Source organism: Chanodichthys erythropterus, chromosome 17 (genome assembly GCF_024489055.1).
Source record: "Chanodichthys erythropterus isolate Z2021 chromosome 17, ASM2448905v1, whole genome shotgun sequence".
NCBI lineage: Eukaryota > Metazoa > Chordata > Actinopteri > Cypriniformes > Xenocyprididae > Chanodichthys > Chanodichthys erythropterus.
In genome coordinates this window covers 29,687,195-29,706,004 of record NC_090237.1, presented here as the reverse complement: position 1 = coordinate 29,706,004, position 18,810 = coordinate 29,687,195, and the positions used below count along the sequence as shown (strand labels likewise).

Sequence of the window (18,810 nt, the reverse complement as noted above, 5' to 3'; positions counted from 1 at the left end):
TGAGTAAAGTATTTATTTATGGTTACGTTTGATTCTGTGTTAGTTTGAGGCTATGCTCTGTGGCTAACAGGCTAAAGCTAACATTACACACTGTTGGAGAGATTTATAAAGAAGGAAGTTGTGTTTATGAATTATACAGACTGCACATGTTTAAAAATGAAAATAGCGACGGCTCTCATCTCCGTGAATACAGTAAGAAACGATGGTAACTTTAACCTCATGTAACAGCACCTGCTGCTTCCATTTATTTACGAACAAAACAACTCCATCAAGGCAAAAGGCTTACACATTTAGAAAAATATTGATAAAATATCATATATTTATATGACATTTCTCAGCATTTCTATTAATTTTCCACAAAATTATGTGATCTGAGAACGTTTGAGTGATCTCTCCCATCTCAATGCAGTATACTATTATTCTTGCCAGAGTAACAGAGGGAGCTCATGAGAGGAAAACTTATCAGGTTATGTACGTATGTAACAATGGTTCCCTGAGAACAAGGAATGAAACTCTGCGTTGATCGCATATGGGGAACGTCACATGTGAACCGGTGTCTGAAAGTCAAGGAATCAAACCACTCCAATCCTATTGGCCGGTGACAGCCTATGATATCATCATGTATATAAGGTATATAAGGAGCACCTAGAGAATCAGTCAGTATCTTATCGTCTTGAGGGACTGTTCAGCAGGCTGCCCCGATGCATGGCAGAGCAACGCAGAGTCTCATTCCCTGTTCTCAGGGAACCATGGTTACATACGTAACCTAAGACATTCCCTTTGGAAAAGGAACTCTACTCTGCGTTGACCGCATATAGGGAATGATATACCCATGTCGCCATGCTTGAGGAGAGTGCATGCCAAGATGGCTAGACAAAAGTCCAGCAGTTTCAAGAGAAACACCAGATAGCAACTCACCCTGGGGTCACACAAAGGCTGTCAGTGACAGCATTCCCTACGGCCAACAGTCCAAGCTAAACCTCAAAGAGGCCTTCCGTAGAAAGCCTACCAAGGCTGCCCAAAGGCTTCTGGGACCAAATCTTCCGCAGAAAGAAGGTCCCTTTAAGGGAATGTGGCCAGGGAACCGAAGGGAACCCCGGCCAGTCATTAGAAGGGGACATAGTCACCCCAATGCCACCAGGGAGGCTGACCTAATCTGACATAGGACAACCTCAGTCTTGGCCAACCCTGTCTGAATACAGAGTCTCAACAAACGCATTCTTCAGAGAAGACAGCAAGTAAGAGCGATTGCAAAAAAGCAGTAAGCAACTCAAACCCATACGTAGAGACGGGCATCCTGGAGAGCAGAACTCAGCTGAGTGCTATAAACCCTCTTATTGAGGGGAGTAAACTCTGCTCAAACCTAGGATCTACTCAGTGCCTGATTATTTGCACTGAGGAGGCTGTACGCTGAGAAACCGTGATACAGGGGGAGCACAAACCAGCCTGGGGGCTGATCCTTCAACCAATGGTCAGTTTAGGTAGCTAAGCACTATTACAAAAACAAGCTCCCTAGCAGGGAGGTACAAAGATACAGATAGACCATACTTTAGGCACATAATCATGGAGGACAGAGAGGGGCCTACAACATGACAAAAGTTCTACATGGAGTAGAAACTACATATTTATGCTAATATACTAAGTCACAACAGTGGGAAGTCCAAGAGCAGCCTGACAAGGCCGCACACTTTGAACACCTATCTTGCTAGAAGCAAGAATAAACCACTTCAGTAACAGCAAAATAAGACTGTAAAGTGCCAACATAACAGTCCACCTAACACAATCCAACAAGCAGTGCACTCGGTAAAATAACCTTTTTACTCTTTAAAGCAAGAGGAGTACAACATATGCCATCATGAACTAAAAGAGGGCCAAAAACCGGGCCTACAACTTCAGACAGACAAGTGGCGTCAGCTCGTGGCAGTGTTTCAAGCTCCAGTAAGGACAAATAACCAATCTACAGGGAGGCTAATAAGTCGCCTTGGGCTCTGGCCAACCAGCAGTGTACTTAGTAAAACACCTCTAATTCTCTCAGCGAGAGGAGTACACTATTACATACATTAGCATGTTCTAAAAAGGAGGCCATGAGGGCCTACTACTTGTAAACACGCGGCGTTAGTCTAGTGGCCACTAAAGTTCTAGGAGCAAAATAGAACCAACGTATATACGAGGTAGCTACTTAGCTCAACTAAACATAAACCATGCTCAAGGAAGCAAATGTAGAAAACCGAACCGCAGTAAGGTTAATTACAAAAACTCACCCTGAGAGGTCAGCCACTCAGAAGGCCTACAACGCGCAAACACGTGGCATTACATATAGGAAAAGTTTCTTTCAAACATGAAAATAACAGGAATACCCTAAATGTATTCTAAATATACAATATCAAAATCCTCTCAAATTTGTAAATGGGGATTTTTGGAATGGGTCAAATGCAGATAGAACCTTCTAATTCTAATTCTAATTAAAAAAAAAAAAAAAAAACGCTTAGAATTAAAAGGTTCTATCTGCCAAAACATTATTTGCAGCAATAATTTTCAAGAAACAAAAATAGTTTACTTAGAATTTGTTTTGAAACATAAAATGAATGATGTAACAATGTCTCAACATGTGTTAGAAAGTAAAAGTGAATACTTTCTATGACATTTATTTAATATTTTTAGCACTCCCATGTATTTAGGACATTTCAAATTAAGCAAGGCAGGTCTAAATATTTTGTCCAGTGCAGATGTTAATTTTTGGTACCAGTTTGGTGGGTAATTAAACACATTATTGCAGAAATTGTTACTTTAATCTTCCTTTTGTTTAGACAGAAAGCAGCTACTGTAATACATCTGAGCAGGACTTTATTCCACCTAAATTGGGACAGGTGAAATGGCTTTCTCTCTAGACATCAGTATGGCTGAAATAACATGCTAACGTTTATTGTTGTAATTAAGACCCCATCATTTAAACTGTTGACTATTTGACCTTTAAGGCTTAATATTGTAAAAAATAAGACATTTTAAGACTTTAAAAACTGAAAACACAGACTTATAATACTCTCTATCTGCTAGTGGCATGAATTTAACCCTCATGTGGTGTTCAAAACCCTATAACACTTGTGGTGTTCCCGGTCAAAAATGACCGGCCCATAAAAAAAAGCTTATAAATCACCCATTATACCATATTTTCACCCAATCTTGGATTCAATCTTTTTGTCAACATGTTCTCTTTCAATTAGGACTGGTTTTATATTTTGATTTGCATCTGAATAATCATAGGCCTCATTTATCTGAGAGTAGGCATTTCATTTTTTGAGTATTTTTTTTTTTTAATTTTTGAATAATTTTGGAAATATTAAATAAAATCTGAAGAAAAAATTGATCACAATAGTCAACTTAAAATTTTCACCAGGAATTTTGTTTTGAAAGTTTTGTTTTGTAAAAAATATGGCACATAGTCACACATGTGGTGTTCCCGGTCAAAAATGACCGGCCTATAAAAAATAGCTTATATATTACTCATTATACCATATTTTCACCCAATCTTGGATTCAATCTTTTTGTCAACTTGTTCTCTTTCAATTAGGACTGGTTTTATATTTCTGTTTGCATCTGATTAAACGTGGGCCTCATTTATCTGAGAGTAGGCGTGGTCAAAAATGGTCACAATGGCCGACCACTGATAGTGAATGGGAGAGACTGAAAATAACAGAACAATTTAGTTTTCAGGAGCATGTTCATTATTTTCATGTACACATATGAGCATATGTGCTTGCAAACATCGAGCCCTTGGACCTGTGCATGTATCGATACATACACGCTACCCAGACACACACACGTTAAAACACACAAACTTTTTTGAGTATTACACACATTCTTTTCCACAGAGAGAAATTTGATCCTACCCTAACCTGCATCTAATATACATTTATCCATCTGACATTACCACACACACACACACACACGCACACGCACACGCACACACACACACAAACACAAACTGGCCGTGACTGCAGTGACCCGGCTTCAAATGAATGACAAGCAAGGTGCTGTGAGGCATTTATGCCTGTGCTATCGCATGATGTATATTTGTAAATATTGTCTAGTTCTGTGTGAGAACTAGAGGTCTTCACGGGTCCAAAAATTCATACCCGAACCCGAAGAGACCCGTAAATGTGCTACACGGAACCGAACCGAAAATTGGACAGGTTGCTCCAGCCAACGCGCATGTCTCGAGCACACTTTCTTTCTCCTGTTTTTTATAATAACATTATGCCGTCTTGTTATATCTAAAGTTTTGGTCAGACTCGGCTCAGAAAGCACAGAAATGACCGCAAATAAGTAATGCTAACGTCAGCGGCCATGTCACCGAACAAGCAATCGTTATTATAGTTTAAAAGGGCAAACAGTCAAAGTTATTTTATAATGTGAGTTGACTCGAGTCTCTAGATGCAACGAAATAATGCAATTGTCATCTGCATTTGTCATCGTGACAGCAAGTTAACGTTTAAAGCTGGAATAATGAGTGGATTAAGCATTTCAACCGGCAAGAGAGGAATAACGGATGAACTTTCTTGGCAAGTGCATCAGTCAGGTACAAGGGAGAACCCCTACTAATATTAGGTAAGACAAAACGTTTCATTTTCGCAACTTGTTTATTGACTTATTAATAGCAATTTGCTGCGGAATAGACCTATGTGCGATCGGGTCCAGACGGGTCCGGTCGGGTTCGGGTCCAGCTTAGACGGGTCCGGGTAGTACATTTATGGCATTTCTCGGTTCTGCATGGGTTCGGGTCCAATTTTCAAAATAATAGTCGGGCCGGGTCAGTTCCGTGTAGCACATTTACGGGTCTCTTCGGGTTCGGGTATGAATTTTTGGACCCGTTAAGACCTCTAGTGTGTGGTAATGTCAGATGGATGTATATTAGATGCAGGTTAGGGTAGGATCAAATTTCTCTCTGTGGAAAAGAATGTGTGTAATACTCAAAAAAGTTTGTGTGTTTTAACGTGTGTGTGTCTGGGTAGCGTGTATGTATCGATACATGCACAGGTCCAAGGGCTCGATGTTTGCAAGCACATATGCTCATATGTGTACATGAAAATAATGAACATGCTCCTGAAAACTAAATTATTCTGTTATTTTCAGTCTCTCCCATTCACTTTCAATGGTCGGCCATTGTGACCATTTTTGACCACGCCTACTCTCAGATAAATGAGGCCCACGTTTAATCAGATGCAAACAGAAATATAAAACCAGTCCTAATTGAAAGAGAACAAGTTGACAAAAAGATTGAATCCAAGATTGGGTGAAAATATGGTATAATGAGTGATTTATAAGCTATTTTTTATAGGCCGGTCATTTTTGACCGGGAACACCACAAGTGTAACAAGGTAACAAAACCCCCACAAAAAAGTAAGAAAAAAGCAATAACATTAACTAGTATTTTCGGGAAAAAGAAAATCTTCTCCGAGTCAAATTGACCCGAACACCACATGAGGGTTAAACATGGACTTAATTTCACTCATCTTCGCCTCTGAGATGATACTCTGTTTGGAGAGTACCCTTTGTTTGGGTAAGATGGATGTAGGTGCCAGGCTTCTGGTGTGTTTGCTTGGTCCTCTTATGTCTACTTTAACCCTTGGCTTATGTCTATTTTAACTCATTTCCTCCGCTACTTGACATTGCCTCTGTCCGCAAAGCACAGTAGCCTTTTTTAGTTTGCGAACAGCGAGCAGTAAGATTATACATGTTAAGTTTCCGCTTGTAGAAAAAAGATTTCGGCACGTGGACATGAAATAACATTCTGTAGGTCAAAACAGACTGTTAGAGTATCTTTATCCTCTCTGTCTTTTTGGCGCTCTTGGCGCATTGTTGTCTTGTCAGCTATATGATTTCTTTGATGGTATTGATCACTTTGGCCTACCATGTTTTGCTTTACGGCAGTCTCATATGCTTCACACTGATCACACCGATCCTTTTTAAGGTGTGTGAAAGCTAAGGTGTTGAATATGAATCGGTAATAAGATTCTTAGGTGTATTTCCATTCTCGTTGCATTTAAGTCTGTAGAGATCATACATCCTTGAAACACTGAGTACCGGCTCAAGGTACTGTCTTTCTGTGCTGGCACGATAGTAATGTGACTCAACAACAGGAAACTGAACTGATGTGTGCCTTTACCTGCCCTTTCTGATTTTTATCTATGCATTTTTTCACATGCTTTCCCCTTGCATCTGATTTTGGCATGCTAGTCGTCTGATTTTTCTTCATGTGTTTATTATACACAGGTTTCTGGCAAGTGTGCCCAGATAAAACTGCTTACAGACTGTCACGTTTTCACCCTCTATGTTTAGATAGTACTTAAATGAGTAGGTACGCTTTCTGTGTGGTTCGCACGGGTTTGTCTTTCTTTTTCTGTGCATTCTGTAGTTATGGCTATAAAGTCATATTTCCTGTTTTGACTCAACTGGTAGAACTGTTTAAAGCATTTCTCCCTTTCAGCTGAGGTTACTTTCTTTGCACATTTGTATTTGCATGACACTACAGTTCTTCAAAGTTCTCACTTGTTTAGCAGAAGCCTTTTTATTTGCAGAGTTGGCATGTTCCTTGCCCTCCTGATAAAGTTTCTTGCGGGTACATGCTTTCCATGTTGAAGGATTTGAAACACGTCTCCTGTTTCATCTTTTCTGTGTAGCCCCCAGCTTTCAACATGTAAACTGGTAGATGCAGTCACTGGCTCGGTCACTGGCTCCACTGGTGCGGTCACTGGCTTGGTCACTGGCTCCACTGGTGTTTTCACTGGCTCCACTGGCTTAGTCACTGGCTTGGTCACTGGCTCCACTGGCTTAGTCACTGGCTTGGTCACTGGCTCCACTGGTGTGTTCACTGGCTCCACTGGCTTAGTCACTGGCTTGGTCACTGGCTCCACTGGCTTAGTCACTGGCTTGGTCACTGGCTCCACTGGTGCAGTCACTGGCTTGGTCACTGGCTCCACAGGTGCGTTCACTGGCTCCACTGGCTTGGTCACTGGCTCCACTGGTGCAGTCACTGGCTTGGTCACTGGCTCCACTGGTGCAGTCACTGGCTTGGTCACTGGCTCCACTGGTGCAGTCACTGGCTTGGTCACTGGCTCCACTGGTGTGTTCACTGGCTCCACTGGTGCAGTCACTGGCTTGGTCACTGGCTCCACTGGTGCAGTCACTGGCTTGGTCACTGGCTCCACTGGCGCGGTCACTGGCTTGGTCACTGGCTCATCTGGTGCAGTCACTGGCTTGATCACTGGCTCCACTTGTGCATTTACTGGCTCCACTGGTGCAGTCACTGGCTCCACTGGCTTGGTCACTGGCTCCACTGGTGCAGTCACTGGCTTGGTCACTGGCTCCACTGGTGCAGTCACTGGCTTGGTCACTGGCTCCACAGGTGCGTTCACTGGCTCCACTGGTGCAGTCACTGGCTCCACTGGTGCAGTCACTGGCTTGGTCACTGGCTCCACTGGTGCAGTCACTGGCTTGGTCACTGGCTCCACTGGTGCAGTCACTGGCTTGGTCACTGGCTCCACTGGTGTGTTCACTGGCTCCACTGGTGCAGTCACTGGCTTGGTCACTGGCTCCACTTGTGCATTTACTGGCTCCACTGGTGCAGTCACTGGCTTGGTCACTGGCTCCACTGGTGCAGTCACTGGCTTGGTCACTGGCTCCACTGGTGCAGTCACTGACTTGGTCACTGGCTCCACTGGTGCGGTCACTGGCTCCACTGGTGCAGTCACTGGCTCCACTGGCTTGGTCACTGGCTCCACTGGTGCAGTCACTGGCTTGGTCACTGGCTCCACTGGTGCAGTCACTGGCTTGGTCACTGGCTCCACTGGTGCAGTCACTGGCTTGGTCACTGGCTCCACAGGTGCGTTCACTGGCTCCACTGGCTTGGTCACTGGCTCCACTGGTGCAGTCACTGGCTTGGTCACTGGCTCCACTGGTGCAGTCACTGGCTTGGTCACTGGCTCCACTTGTGCATTTACTGGCTCCACTGGTGCAGTCACTGGCTTGGTCACTGGCTCCACTGGTGCAGTCACTGGCTTGGTCACTGGCTCCACTTGTGCATTTACTGGCTCCACTGGTGCAGTCACTGGCTTGGTCACTGGCTCCACTGGTGCAGTCACTGGCTTGGTCACTGGCTCCACTTGTGCATTTACTGGCTCCACTGGTGCAGTCACTGGCTCGGTCACTGGCTCCACTGGTGCAGTCACTGGCTTGGTCACTGGCTCCACTGGTGCATTTACTGGCTCCACTGGTGCAGTCACTGGATTGGTCACTGGCTCCACTGGTGCAGTCACTGGCTTGGTCACTGGCTCCACAGGTGCGTTCACTGGCTCCACAGGTGCGTTCACTGGCTCCACTGGCTTGGTCACTGGCTCCACTGGTGCAGTCACTGGCTTGGTCACTGGCTCCACTGGTGCAGTCACTGGCTTGGTCACTGGCTCCACTGGTGCATTTACTGGCTCCACTGGTGCAGTCACTGGATTGGTCACTGGCTCCACTGGTGCAGTCACTGGCTTGGTCACTGGCTCCACAGGTGCGTTCACTGGCTCCACAGGTGCGTTCACTGGCTCCACTGGCTTGGTCACTGGCTCCACTGGTGCAGTCACTGGCTTGGTCACTGGCTCCACTTGTGCAGTCATTGGCTTGGTCACTGGCTCCACTTGTGCATTTACTGGCTCCACTGGTGCAGTCACTGGCTCGGTCACTGGCTCCACTGGTGCAGTCACTGGCTTGGTCACTGGCTCCACTGGTGCATTTACTGGCTCCACTGGTGCAGTCACTGGCTTGGTCACTGGCTCCACTGGTGCAGTCACTGGCTTGGTCACTGGCTCCACAGGTGCGTTCACTGGCTCCACAGGTGCGTTCACTGGCTCCACTGGCTTGGTCACTGGCTCCACTGGTGCAGTCACTGGCTTGGTCACTGGCTCCACTGGTGCAGTCACTGGCTTGGTCACTGGCTCCACTTGTGCATTTACTGGCTCCACTGGTGCAGTCACTGGATTGGTCACTGGCTCCACTGGTGCAGTCACTGGCTTGGTCACTGGCTCCACTGGTGCAGTCACTGGCTTGGTCACTGGCTCCACTTGTGCATTTACTGGCTCCACTGGTGCAGTCACTGGCTTGGTCACTGGCTCCACTGGCTTGGTCACTGGCTCCACTGGTGCAGTCACTGGCTTAGTCACTGGCTCCACTTGTGCATTTACTGGCTCCACTGGTGCAGTCACTGGCTCGGTCACTGGCTCCACTGGTGCAGTCACTGGCTTGGTCACTGGCTCCACTGGTGCATTTACTGGCTCCACTGGTGCAGTCACTGGCTTGGTCACTGGCTCCACTGGTGCATTTACTGGCTCCACTGGTGCAGTCACTGGTTTGTCCCTAGGCCCCGCTGCATTTACCTTGTCATCTGGCTGGAGAAAAAAAATACATTTGAAAAAAATACATATTTAAACATAATATTTAAATACACATGATGTAAAAAATAGGCATGCAATAAATTCAGAAAAGTTTCTTATTATTAGCTCACTACCTCTGTAGCTCAAAACTAACCAATTCTGACTGACTGACTGACTGATTCTTACCTTTCCTCTTTCTGTTGTTCTTCTTGGTATTACTGGACTGCTTGTTTCTCCCTCTGTCTCTAAAAGTCTGATTTTACATTGCTCCTTTACAACATTGCTCCTTCCCTCTTCTGCCTCAGTTTCTCTTAGATTCTCTGATGATGCTTTTTTCATATTTTCTTTGCCTGGTGCTCTCTTTCTCGTTCTCCCGCTGTTGTTTCTAGCATTACTTTTTCCCCTCCTGGATATGTCAGGTTCATTCCATAGATACGAGGAAATAAAGCGAAGCTCAACAAGCAAACAATGTCAGGGGGCCGATGAAGGCCGACCTAAACATAGATACTAACTGAAGTGATGAGTGCTAACTCAAACTTCCTCTAGCAAACACCAGATGCGAAGCTACCCTAAACAACAGTTGGCTAAGGGTGGCCATTTTATGGCCTGCACAAATATTGTTCTAGCCAACCTATCAAAACCCATTTTTTTCCGATTACATGCTCAGGAAAAACTATACAGGAAAAACAAGGTTGTTATATTTTAAAACAAAAAATATAGACCCAGCTTACCTTCCTGCGTCTCGAACACCGAAGACTCCTCATTTGCCACATAAAAGGATGGAATCTAGGGTTCTTTTAAGCCTAAAAGATCTTCTCATTATCAAACCGGAAAAGCAGGCGATTAGTAATCACCACGGACCCAGCCATCAATCTGACTATAAGAAGCTTCTGAGCTTCTATTTTTATTATATATACAGTGGGTACGAAAAGTATTCAGACCCCCTTAAATTTTTCATTCTTTGTTATATTGCAGCCATTTGCTAAAATCAAGTCCAATCAGTATAATCAAACACAGCTGAACCCAAATGAAGGTGTAGAACCATCTCAAGGATGATCCGAAGAAATGGACAGCACCTGAGTTAAATATATGAGTGTCACAGCAAAGGGTCTGAATACTTAGGACCATGTGATATTTCAGTTTTTCTTTTTTAATAAATCTGCAAAAATGTCAACAATTCTGTGTTTTTATGTCAATATGGGGTGCTGTGTGTACATTAATGAGGAAAAAAATAACTTAAATGATTTTAGCAAATGGCTGCAATATAACAAAGAATGAAAAATTTAAGGGGGTCTGAATATGTGTATATGCCCTTGCAGCTGGGGGATCGATCACAAACGCCGCTGGTGTTTATAATCGATCATCCATCAATCTTGCTTCTTCCCCCTCCCGTCTGTCTGGGATCAGATACAGATCTGAATGGCTAGGGTTTTTTCCATGCCCTCCCAATCTCAAACATGGAGATCAGGAAGGAATGGAAAGCTTACAGGAGCTGCAGAGTTACGGACAGAATGGAACCGCTCGTCAAGCTGTCAGCGTGAGGCCCCTTTCTTAACGCGCTCTCACGGCAGCTGCAGCCTGCCAGAAGCTCACAGCAGCCAGAAGAACGCTCGTTGCCGGACGCGATGATGTTAAACACGGATGTAAAAGAAAAGATACTGACTAATTCTCTAAGCGCTCCTTATATACTTCCGGGTGTCGTTATGATGATGTCATAGGCTGTCGCTGGCCAAAAGGATTGGAGTGATTTGATTCCTTGGCTTTCAGACACCGGTTCACATGTAACATTCCCCATATGCGGTCAACGCAGAGTAGAGTTCCCTTTCAAAAGGGAACAGGAGTTGTGAGTTAAACGAGGTAACTGGTGTGTGTGACAGATATGTAGATGCATTAGTCCCGTATCAGCAAAGGCACAGGGACGACAGATAAAACATTAAACCAAATAAATACATGATTATAATCATACATGATTTGTCAATGTTCCTCAAGCAGTTTCTCCACCTCTGTTCATGGCCACTCCTCAAGCACCAGTTGGGCTGCTCTGTCTGGACCAAAGTATTCGGCGGGCCAAAAAAACCTGGCGATTGGCGATACTCCGACGAGGCCCGATCAAGCCCTGGAAGTGACAGTGAAAATGTGACTGGCTCTGGCATGCACTAGTGTTTAGTTTGGAGCAACATTGAGCTTCACAGATTTTTTTTTTCATATTATGGAAGTCAATGGGGCCCATCAACTGTTTAAAAACAACTTGAAGGTGAATAAATTATAACAGAGTAACAGTATAAAAGTAACAGTGAGGACAAAAGTAACAGCAACAGCATAAATAAAGTCTAGAAACAACAATAAATACATAACTAAAATAAAAACAATGGTATGTTTGATAAAAAGAAATAGCTTTTTTAATACAGTGCATGCAAACTATGCTCAAGTGGTTCATGACCATTTTTTCCCTCACATACTGTAGGCATCATAGACATATCAGATGGGTGAAATTTGTGCTATTTGCTAATTCCTCAAGAACTGTAAATCAGTTGACCTGTTGGTTGCTACTCTGTGAAGATGACGTGTGTGTGTGTGTGTGTGTGTGTGTGTGTGTGGGCAGGATTAGGCCTTAGATAACAGGATTAGAATGTTCCACACACTACTGAGAATCCTTAAATAGCCTGTGAGAGTGTCAGCGCTTCATTTATCTTGGTGTGGTTAGGTATTTTCAACCGATTTTCTGTGGTCCACCACACTGGCTGTCTTCCTGTGTGATCTGAAAGAAGGTATGTGTCTGGATGGATGGACTGAAATCCACTTAAAGTTTATTCTCAATATTGCATTACTCCTTATTACCTAAACTAATTAAAGTACACTGTACTATTTAAGTAAAGAAAAAAAAAAAAAATCAAAATCAAACTGTTTATGTAAATATCATTTTTCTCATCTTCAGTTGCTAAGGGTCTCTTACTTCTGGTGCTATATGTTTGGTATGCAGGTTTTGAAATTCAAAATGCCACGTTTGCAACATTTAAATGCTATCATTATAACCCTGGATGGACATGTAATTTTATATATATATATATATATATATATATATATATATATATATATATATATATATATATATATATATATATATATATATATATATATATAGTAAATTATAATATTTTTTTTAATATAAATACATTTGTTTTAAATATTAAATAATTAATAAATAATTTATTCCTGTGAATTTTCAGCATCATTACTCCAGTCTTCACTGTCACATGATCCTTCAAAAATCATTCTAATATGATGATTTGATTTTCAAGAAACCTTTCTCAATGTTGGTTGTGCTTCTTAATATTTTTCTTTTTTTTTCCTGGATTCTTTGATGAATAGAAAGTTAAAAATAAAAAAAAAATATTTGAAACGTAAATATTTTGTATCATTATAAATGTCTTCACTGTCACTTTTGATTACTTTAATGTCTCCCTGCTGAATAAGTATTAATTTCCTTTTCGAAATTGGTACTTGTATCTGATTACATACAGCACATAACACTAACACTGCTGTTGAACACTATAAATGAAGTGTCTTCTGTGTTTGTAGTTTAGTTGTCATCTTACAGACATGGCTGATGTATTGAGGAGTCTGAACCTGCTGGAAACACTAAAGGAGTCCATCGAGAAGAACAACATATCAGATATAAAAGATGCCATGGAGGACATGCTGATCAGCAGATTAAACATTGCAATCGCTGGGGACAGAAATGCAGAAAAAGCCACTTTTATCAACTCACTTCGAGGGCTGAGCCAAGAAGATGAAGGCGCAGCCAACTCTCCATCATCTGCCGCCCCAGCGGAACTAGCCGTATTCCCGAACCCCATACATCCTGACTTTCGACTCTGGGATCTACCATCCATCTCTAGTGATCCCACTTTTAAAGCCGAGGATTATATAGAGCGTTTTAAAGTTATGCGGTACAACACCATCATTATCACATTCACAGAGAGTCCTAGTGTAAACAGTGTGGCGGTGTGGAGGGAAGTTAGGTCTCTGCAGAAAGAGACAGTTTACTTTGTCTTATTAGCATCAGTGAAGGATACAGAGAAAACGCTGGAGGTGAAGAAAGCGAAAAGTTTAGAAGTGCTCAAGGCAGAAGGTGTTCCTCTGCCCAAGGTGTTCCTGGTACAACCTACCGCTTTGGAGAAGCTGGACTTTCCAACGTTTTTTGAGGTCATGCGAGGTGACCTTCCAGAGATCAGGGCGCACGCTCTTCTTCTGGCACTTCCAACGTTTTCCAATTCCTTGGTCACTCAGAAGAAAGATGCCTTCAAGGCATTGGTGTGGGCTGCTGCCTCATTATCCGGAGGTGTTTCTGCAATTCCCGTACCTCTGGTGGCCTCCATGGTGGACGCTACGGTGGCCGTGCGGATTTTGACGAAGGCTCAGATCTCACTTTGCCTGGATGACGAGTCTCTGCAGCGACTGGCGAGGCAGCGGGGGCTCGACCCAGCCAGGCTGAAGGCCCTGCGGACCTGCGCTCTCTCTGTGGAGGTCAGCAAGAGTGAAGTTAAAAGACGGCTCGCGGAGGCCGACAAAGACACCAGTACTGCAACCACCAGACTTGTGGAGCTAGCCATGCCGAGACACGCCAGATCCGTCAGCCGATCTTTCACCGTTATGCTGCAGGCGCTCAATACTGCTATTGATGATATGGGTGCTGATGCTGAGAAGGTGGTTACTATGGTAACAGGAGGAGGACAGTAGATTGAGCAGTACACAAAATTACAACATGCACTTTTCAATCGACTTCGATTGATACCTAAATGGACTATAGCATTTCCTTAATCCAATAAGCAATATAGTTCACTTTCAAATGAAAATTAGCCCAAGCTTTACTCGCCCTCAAGCCATCCTAGGTGTATTTGACTTTTTTCTTATGAACACAATCTGAGAAATATTAATAAATATCCTGACGCATCTGAGTTTTATAATGGCAGTGAGTGGGATCAACAAGTATGAGCTGAAGAAAGTGTCTCCATCCACATCCATCCATCATAAACACATGCATTACTGCATTAAATTCAATATGGCGTCTAACCTGACCAAGGTCAATAACAATATCAACTTTTATTATTTATTTGATTAATATGCATTAAAATATTAGATTTGCAAACTCATAAAGGGGGTCCAGATTTTTTATGCAATCCATTCAATACATATTTAAGAATAATAACAATGATAAATGAGCTGAAGAAAGTGTCTCCATCCACATCCATCCATCATAAACACATTTCACATGGGGTTAATAAAGGCCTTCTGAAGTGAAGCAATGCGTTTGTGTTTGTTTAAAGAAACGCTAGACCGTATTCTTCCGTATTCTACTTGATAGGTTGATATTTTACTTAATAACTTGTTAAATATGTAATTTTTTTTACACATTTTTTACATCGCTTCACTTCAGAAGGCCTTTATTAACCCCCCTGGAGCCGTGTGAAATATGTTTAGGATGGATGGATGTGGATGGAGACACTTTCTTCAGCTCATACTTGTTGATCTCACTCACTGCCATTATAAAGCTCAGATACGTCAGGATATTTTTAAATATAACTCGGACTGTGTTCATCAGAAAGAAGAAAGTCATATAAGATGGCTTGTGGTTGAGTAAAGCTTGGGCTAATTTTCATTTGAAAGTGAACTAATCGTAATATACAAAATCTGAGGAATAGATCTCAAGGTAGTGCCATGTTTAATTTTTGACAGGAATGAAAACGAGGCTGTGAGTGAGAAGTTAATAGATTGTATTGTTGTTTAACAACATATGATTGTTCAGCTGACAAAACATCTTTCTGAAAAAAAAAAAAAAAAAAAATAGTAGACAAAAACTCCAAATAAAGGTTGAAAGTTGTGAAAATTTTACTTTATAAAACTTTATGTAGTACATGCCATTATAAGGTCTGTAAATTTATACCTCATCGCCTCATTTTAATCTGCATTAAATTCAATATGGCGTCTAACCTGACCAAGGTCAATAAAAATATCAACTTGTTATTTATATGATCAATATGCATTATAACATTAGATATGCAAACTCATAAAGGGGGTCCAGATTTTTTATGCAATCCATTCAATACATATTTATTAATGATAACAATAATAAACATGTTATTATAAACATTTTTTAAACATTAATTTATTTAAAAAAACAAACCAATAATGAAATATATTAAGTAATAAGTAATAATACTATTGTACTATGAAAAAAAAAAAAAAAAAATCAGATCTACACTACTCACACAAATGTCCTGTTTTTTTTTTTTTGGAAAGTTGACAAGTTTGCATCCCTCTATGTACATAAAAACTCTATATCAAGAATGATTTGGCATGTTTTATAGAATGTTTTAATGTTTTAGGGAGAGTACACACACACACACACACACACACACCTACACACACACACACACACCTACACACACACACACCTACACACACACACACACACACACACACACACCTACACACACACACACCTACACACACACACACACACACACACACACACACACACACCTACACACACACACACACCTACACACACACACACACACATGTTTGTTTTTGTGAATTGTGGGGACTTTCCATAGACTTCAATGCATTTTACACTGAACAAACTGTACATTCTATCCCCCTACCCTGCCCCTACCCCTAAACCTAACCCTCACAGGAAACTGTGCAAACTTTTACTTTTTCACAAAAACTCATTCTATATGATTTATAAACCCATTTACATTGTGGGGACCGCTGGCTGGTCCCCACGATGTAGGTGAACTCAGGTTTATATTACATCATGGGGACATTTGGTCCCCACAATGTAATATAAACAAAAGCACACACACACACACACACACACACACACACACACACACACACACACACACACACACACACACACACACACACACACACACACACACACACACACACACACACACACACACACACACACACACACACACACAGGTATGTTTCTGTGAATTGTGGGGACATTCCGTAGGCGTAATGGTTTGTATTTTGTACAAACTGTATTTTCTATCATTCATATTTTCTATTCACACTTTTATTTCTTAAAAAAAACTCATTCTGTATGATTTATATGCTTTTTGAAAAATGGGGACATGGGGTAATGTCCTCATAAGTCACCCTCTCCTTGTAATACCTATGTTATACCCATGTCATTATACAAATTTGTGTCCTGACATATCACAAAAACATGCCCACACCCACACACACACAATACTTGGAACACAAATTTTATTAAAGACTAGTTCTGTTTTCTTACAATGCCCTTTCTTGTTCTCTTTCATGGTCTTACTTTTCATTTCCTTCTCATTCTTCACAGCTGTGCTAATTCTGTTTTACAAAACAGTCAAAAGTTCAATTTGGTGTGCACCATCAAACCACTGTTCATTTGAATTGCATGAGAAAATGCAATTCACAGGCCGCAATACATGTGTATGTGTTTTCCCTTAGTTACAGCCACAAACTAAACAGAAACAGGAAGCTTCACACACCAAATGACAAGAATTAACTGTTTTGCAACATGCAAGAATTAGTCTTTAAGAGCTTTATCAGCAAAATACTTATATCAATGTACAATTTTTAAACTGAACAAGCTATCAATATGTTGTCCAAAGTGGATAAAAACCTTAATGTGTGCAAGAACAAACACCACAATAAAACAACTGAAAGCGTCATTCTTAAGAAAGTTTTTCTCAATTAAATTTTATGAGTTTCATTTAATTTATATCTTTCTAAAATTCAGTATACTCAACTGTACACACCTCAGACTAAATTAAATACTCATAAATAAAATATCTTACGATAAAAAATGAGGACAAAGAGCCTTTTCTGTAAAGGACTCCCAAAATGTTACCAATTGAGTTTAAAACAGTACGTAATTTTAAGTCTTTCACATTGATGGTAAAGTGCTGCACACATATTTAAATTTAATAATTGTTGATTTTAACTAGTAGCCTAATTCATGTTACCAGGGTTGGAAGTATCCTCTATATATATTGTATTGTATCTATACGGTGTATGTGTATAAATTATATGCTACATTAGCATTAGCATAGATCTGGGCAGACACTGTTGCTTTTTTACGATCTCTTTATGAACTTTTTGAAGTGACAAAGTGGTAGTTGCGTGGACTGTCAATGGAGTGATAGAAATCTCTCTTTTAAAGATGAACGAAAGTCTTATGGGTTTGGAGCAAAATGAGGGTGATTAAATGATTTTTTGGGTGAACTAACCCTTTAATGGCTCAATAAGTCATCAAACACACAGGCTAGTGAGGTACAAGTTGCACAACCACTATACATTGTGAAATCTGCAACGTAACATTACTGTTATCTGCTAAAATTACAGTGAGTATGCAGATGCAAAGAATAATGTCAAATAAATGGATGTGAATGAACATAACATTAGTCCTGAATGTATATTACAGTAAATCATGTTGAATTAAAACATCAAATAGAACAACAATGAATGTCCTGCACACTTTTGGGACCCCGATTTATGCTCACTGCCATTCTACCCTATTTATAAACTTATGGTGACCACTGATCAAAATAGAAATAAGGGTGACCCCTTGTGGTTGTAGCTAGTAATTGTTTCACTTTTGCTGTTTTTTTTTTTTTCTTTTATTTATTCATGCCAAATACAGCTTACATGAAACTATACCAACAATGTTACAAGTACAGAACAATACATCTATTAACAGGTTAACGATATAAATGTTGTTTAAAAAAAACATCTCTCTCACAAAAAACATTGATTTATTTCTTTGCACAATTTGATTATTCCAAATATAATAGCAGAGGTGAAAAGTTGCGTTTGAAAATCAATAACCATTACAGTAAGGCTTGTTGGTGAAATATCGCTAATTAATTTACAGATTACATTTACATTTAGTCATTTAGCAGACGCTTTTATCCAAAGCGACTTACAAATGAGAATAGTAGAATCAATCAAATTAACGTGAGAACAACAGTATGTAAGTGCTGTGTGAAGTCAGAAGGCCACGTTCACACAGCAGCAGAATACGGTTGTCAGTCCTGTATTTGAGTCCTTAATAGGTTATTTACAGGAGTGACAGGAGGACTCACAACCGCATTCTTGGAATATTCGCGCTGTGTGAACGGAACCGTACTGAACAACTAGTTGTCTGTCATGTCATACAGAGCGAGAGAGCCGGTGTTTTGTGTGTGGTTTTGCTTTCTGTAACTTACAGCGACAGAGATGTGAACTGTGCGTCATCTTAATTAAGGTGTTACATCCAGTCACTGTTCTCCACCTGAGTTTTGTGTTTCTTTTCCAAATTCCCAAAATGTTACCAAATGAGTTTAAAACAGTACGTAATTTTAAG

At 41.3% G+C, this 18,810-nt stretch overlaps 2 protein-coding genes across 2 annotated transcripts; one reads left to right on the top strand and one right to left on the bottom strand.

Annotated features, from left to right (window-relative positions):
• Positions 1–6,542: 6,542 nt before the first annotated feature.
• Positions 6,543–9,749, bottom strand: LOC137004226 (calphotin-like). Its single transcript, XM_067364414.1, has 2 exons — positions 9,597–9,749; positions 6,543–9,425 (listed from the first exon to the last, which is right to left on the bottom strand). The coding sequence occupies exons 1-2, from the start codon at positions 9,747–9,749 to the stop codon at positions 6,543–6,545; spliced, it is 3,036 nt and encodes a 1,011-aa protein (XP_067220515.1).
• Positions 9,750–12,940: 3,191 nt separating this feature from the next.
• Positions 12,941–14,282, top strand: irgq2 (immunity-related GTPase family, q2). The gene has a single exon (XM_067366350.1). The coding sequence runs from the start codon at positions 13,011–13,013 to the stop codon at positions 14,148–14,150; it is 1,140 nt and encodes a 379-aa protein (XP_067222451.1). The 5' UTR covers positions 12,941–13,010; the 3' UTR covers positions 14,151–14,282.
• Positions 14,283–18,810: the final 4,528 nt, after the last annotated feature.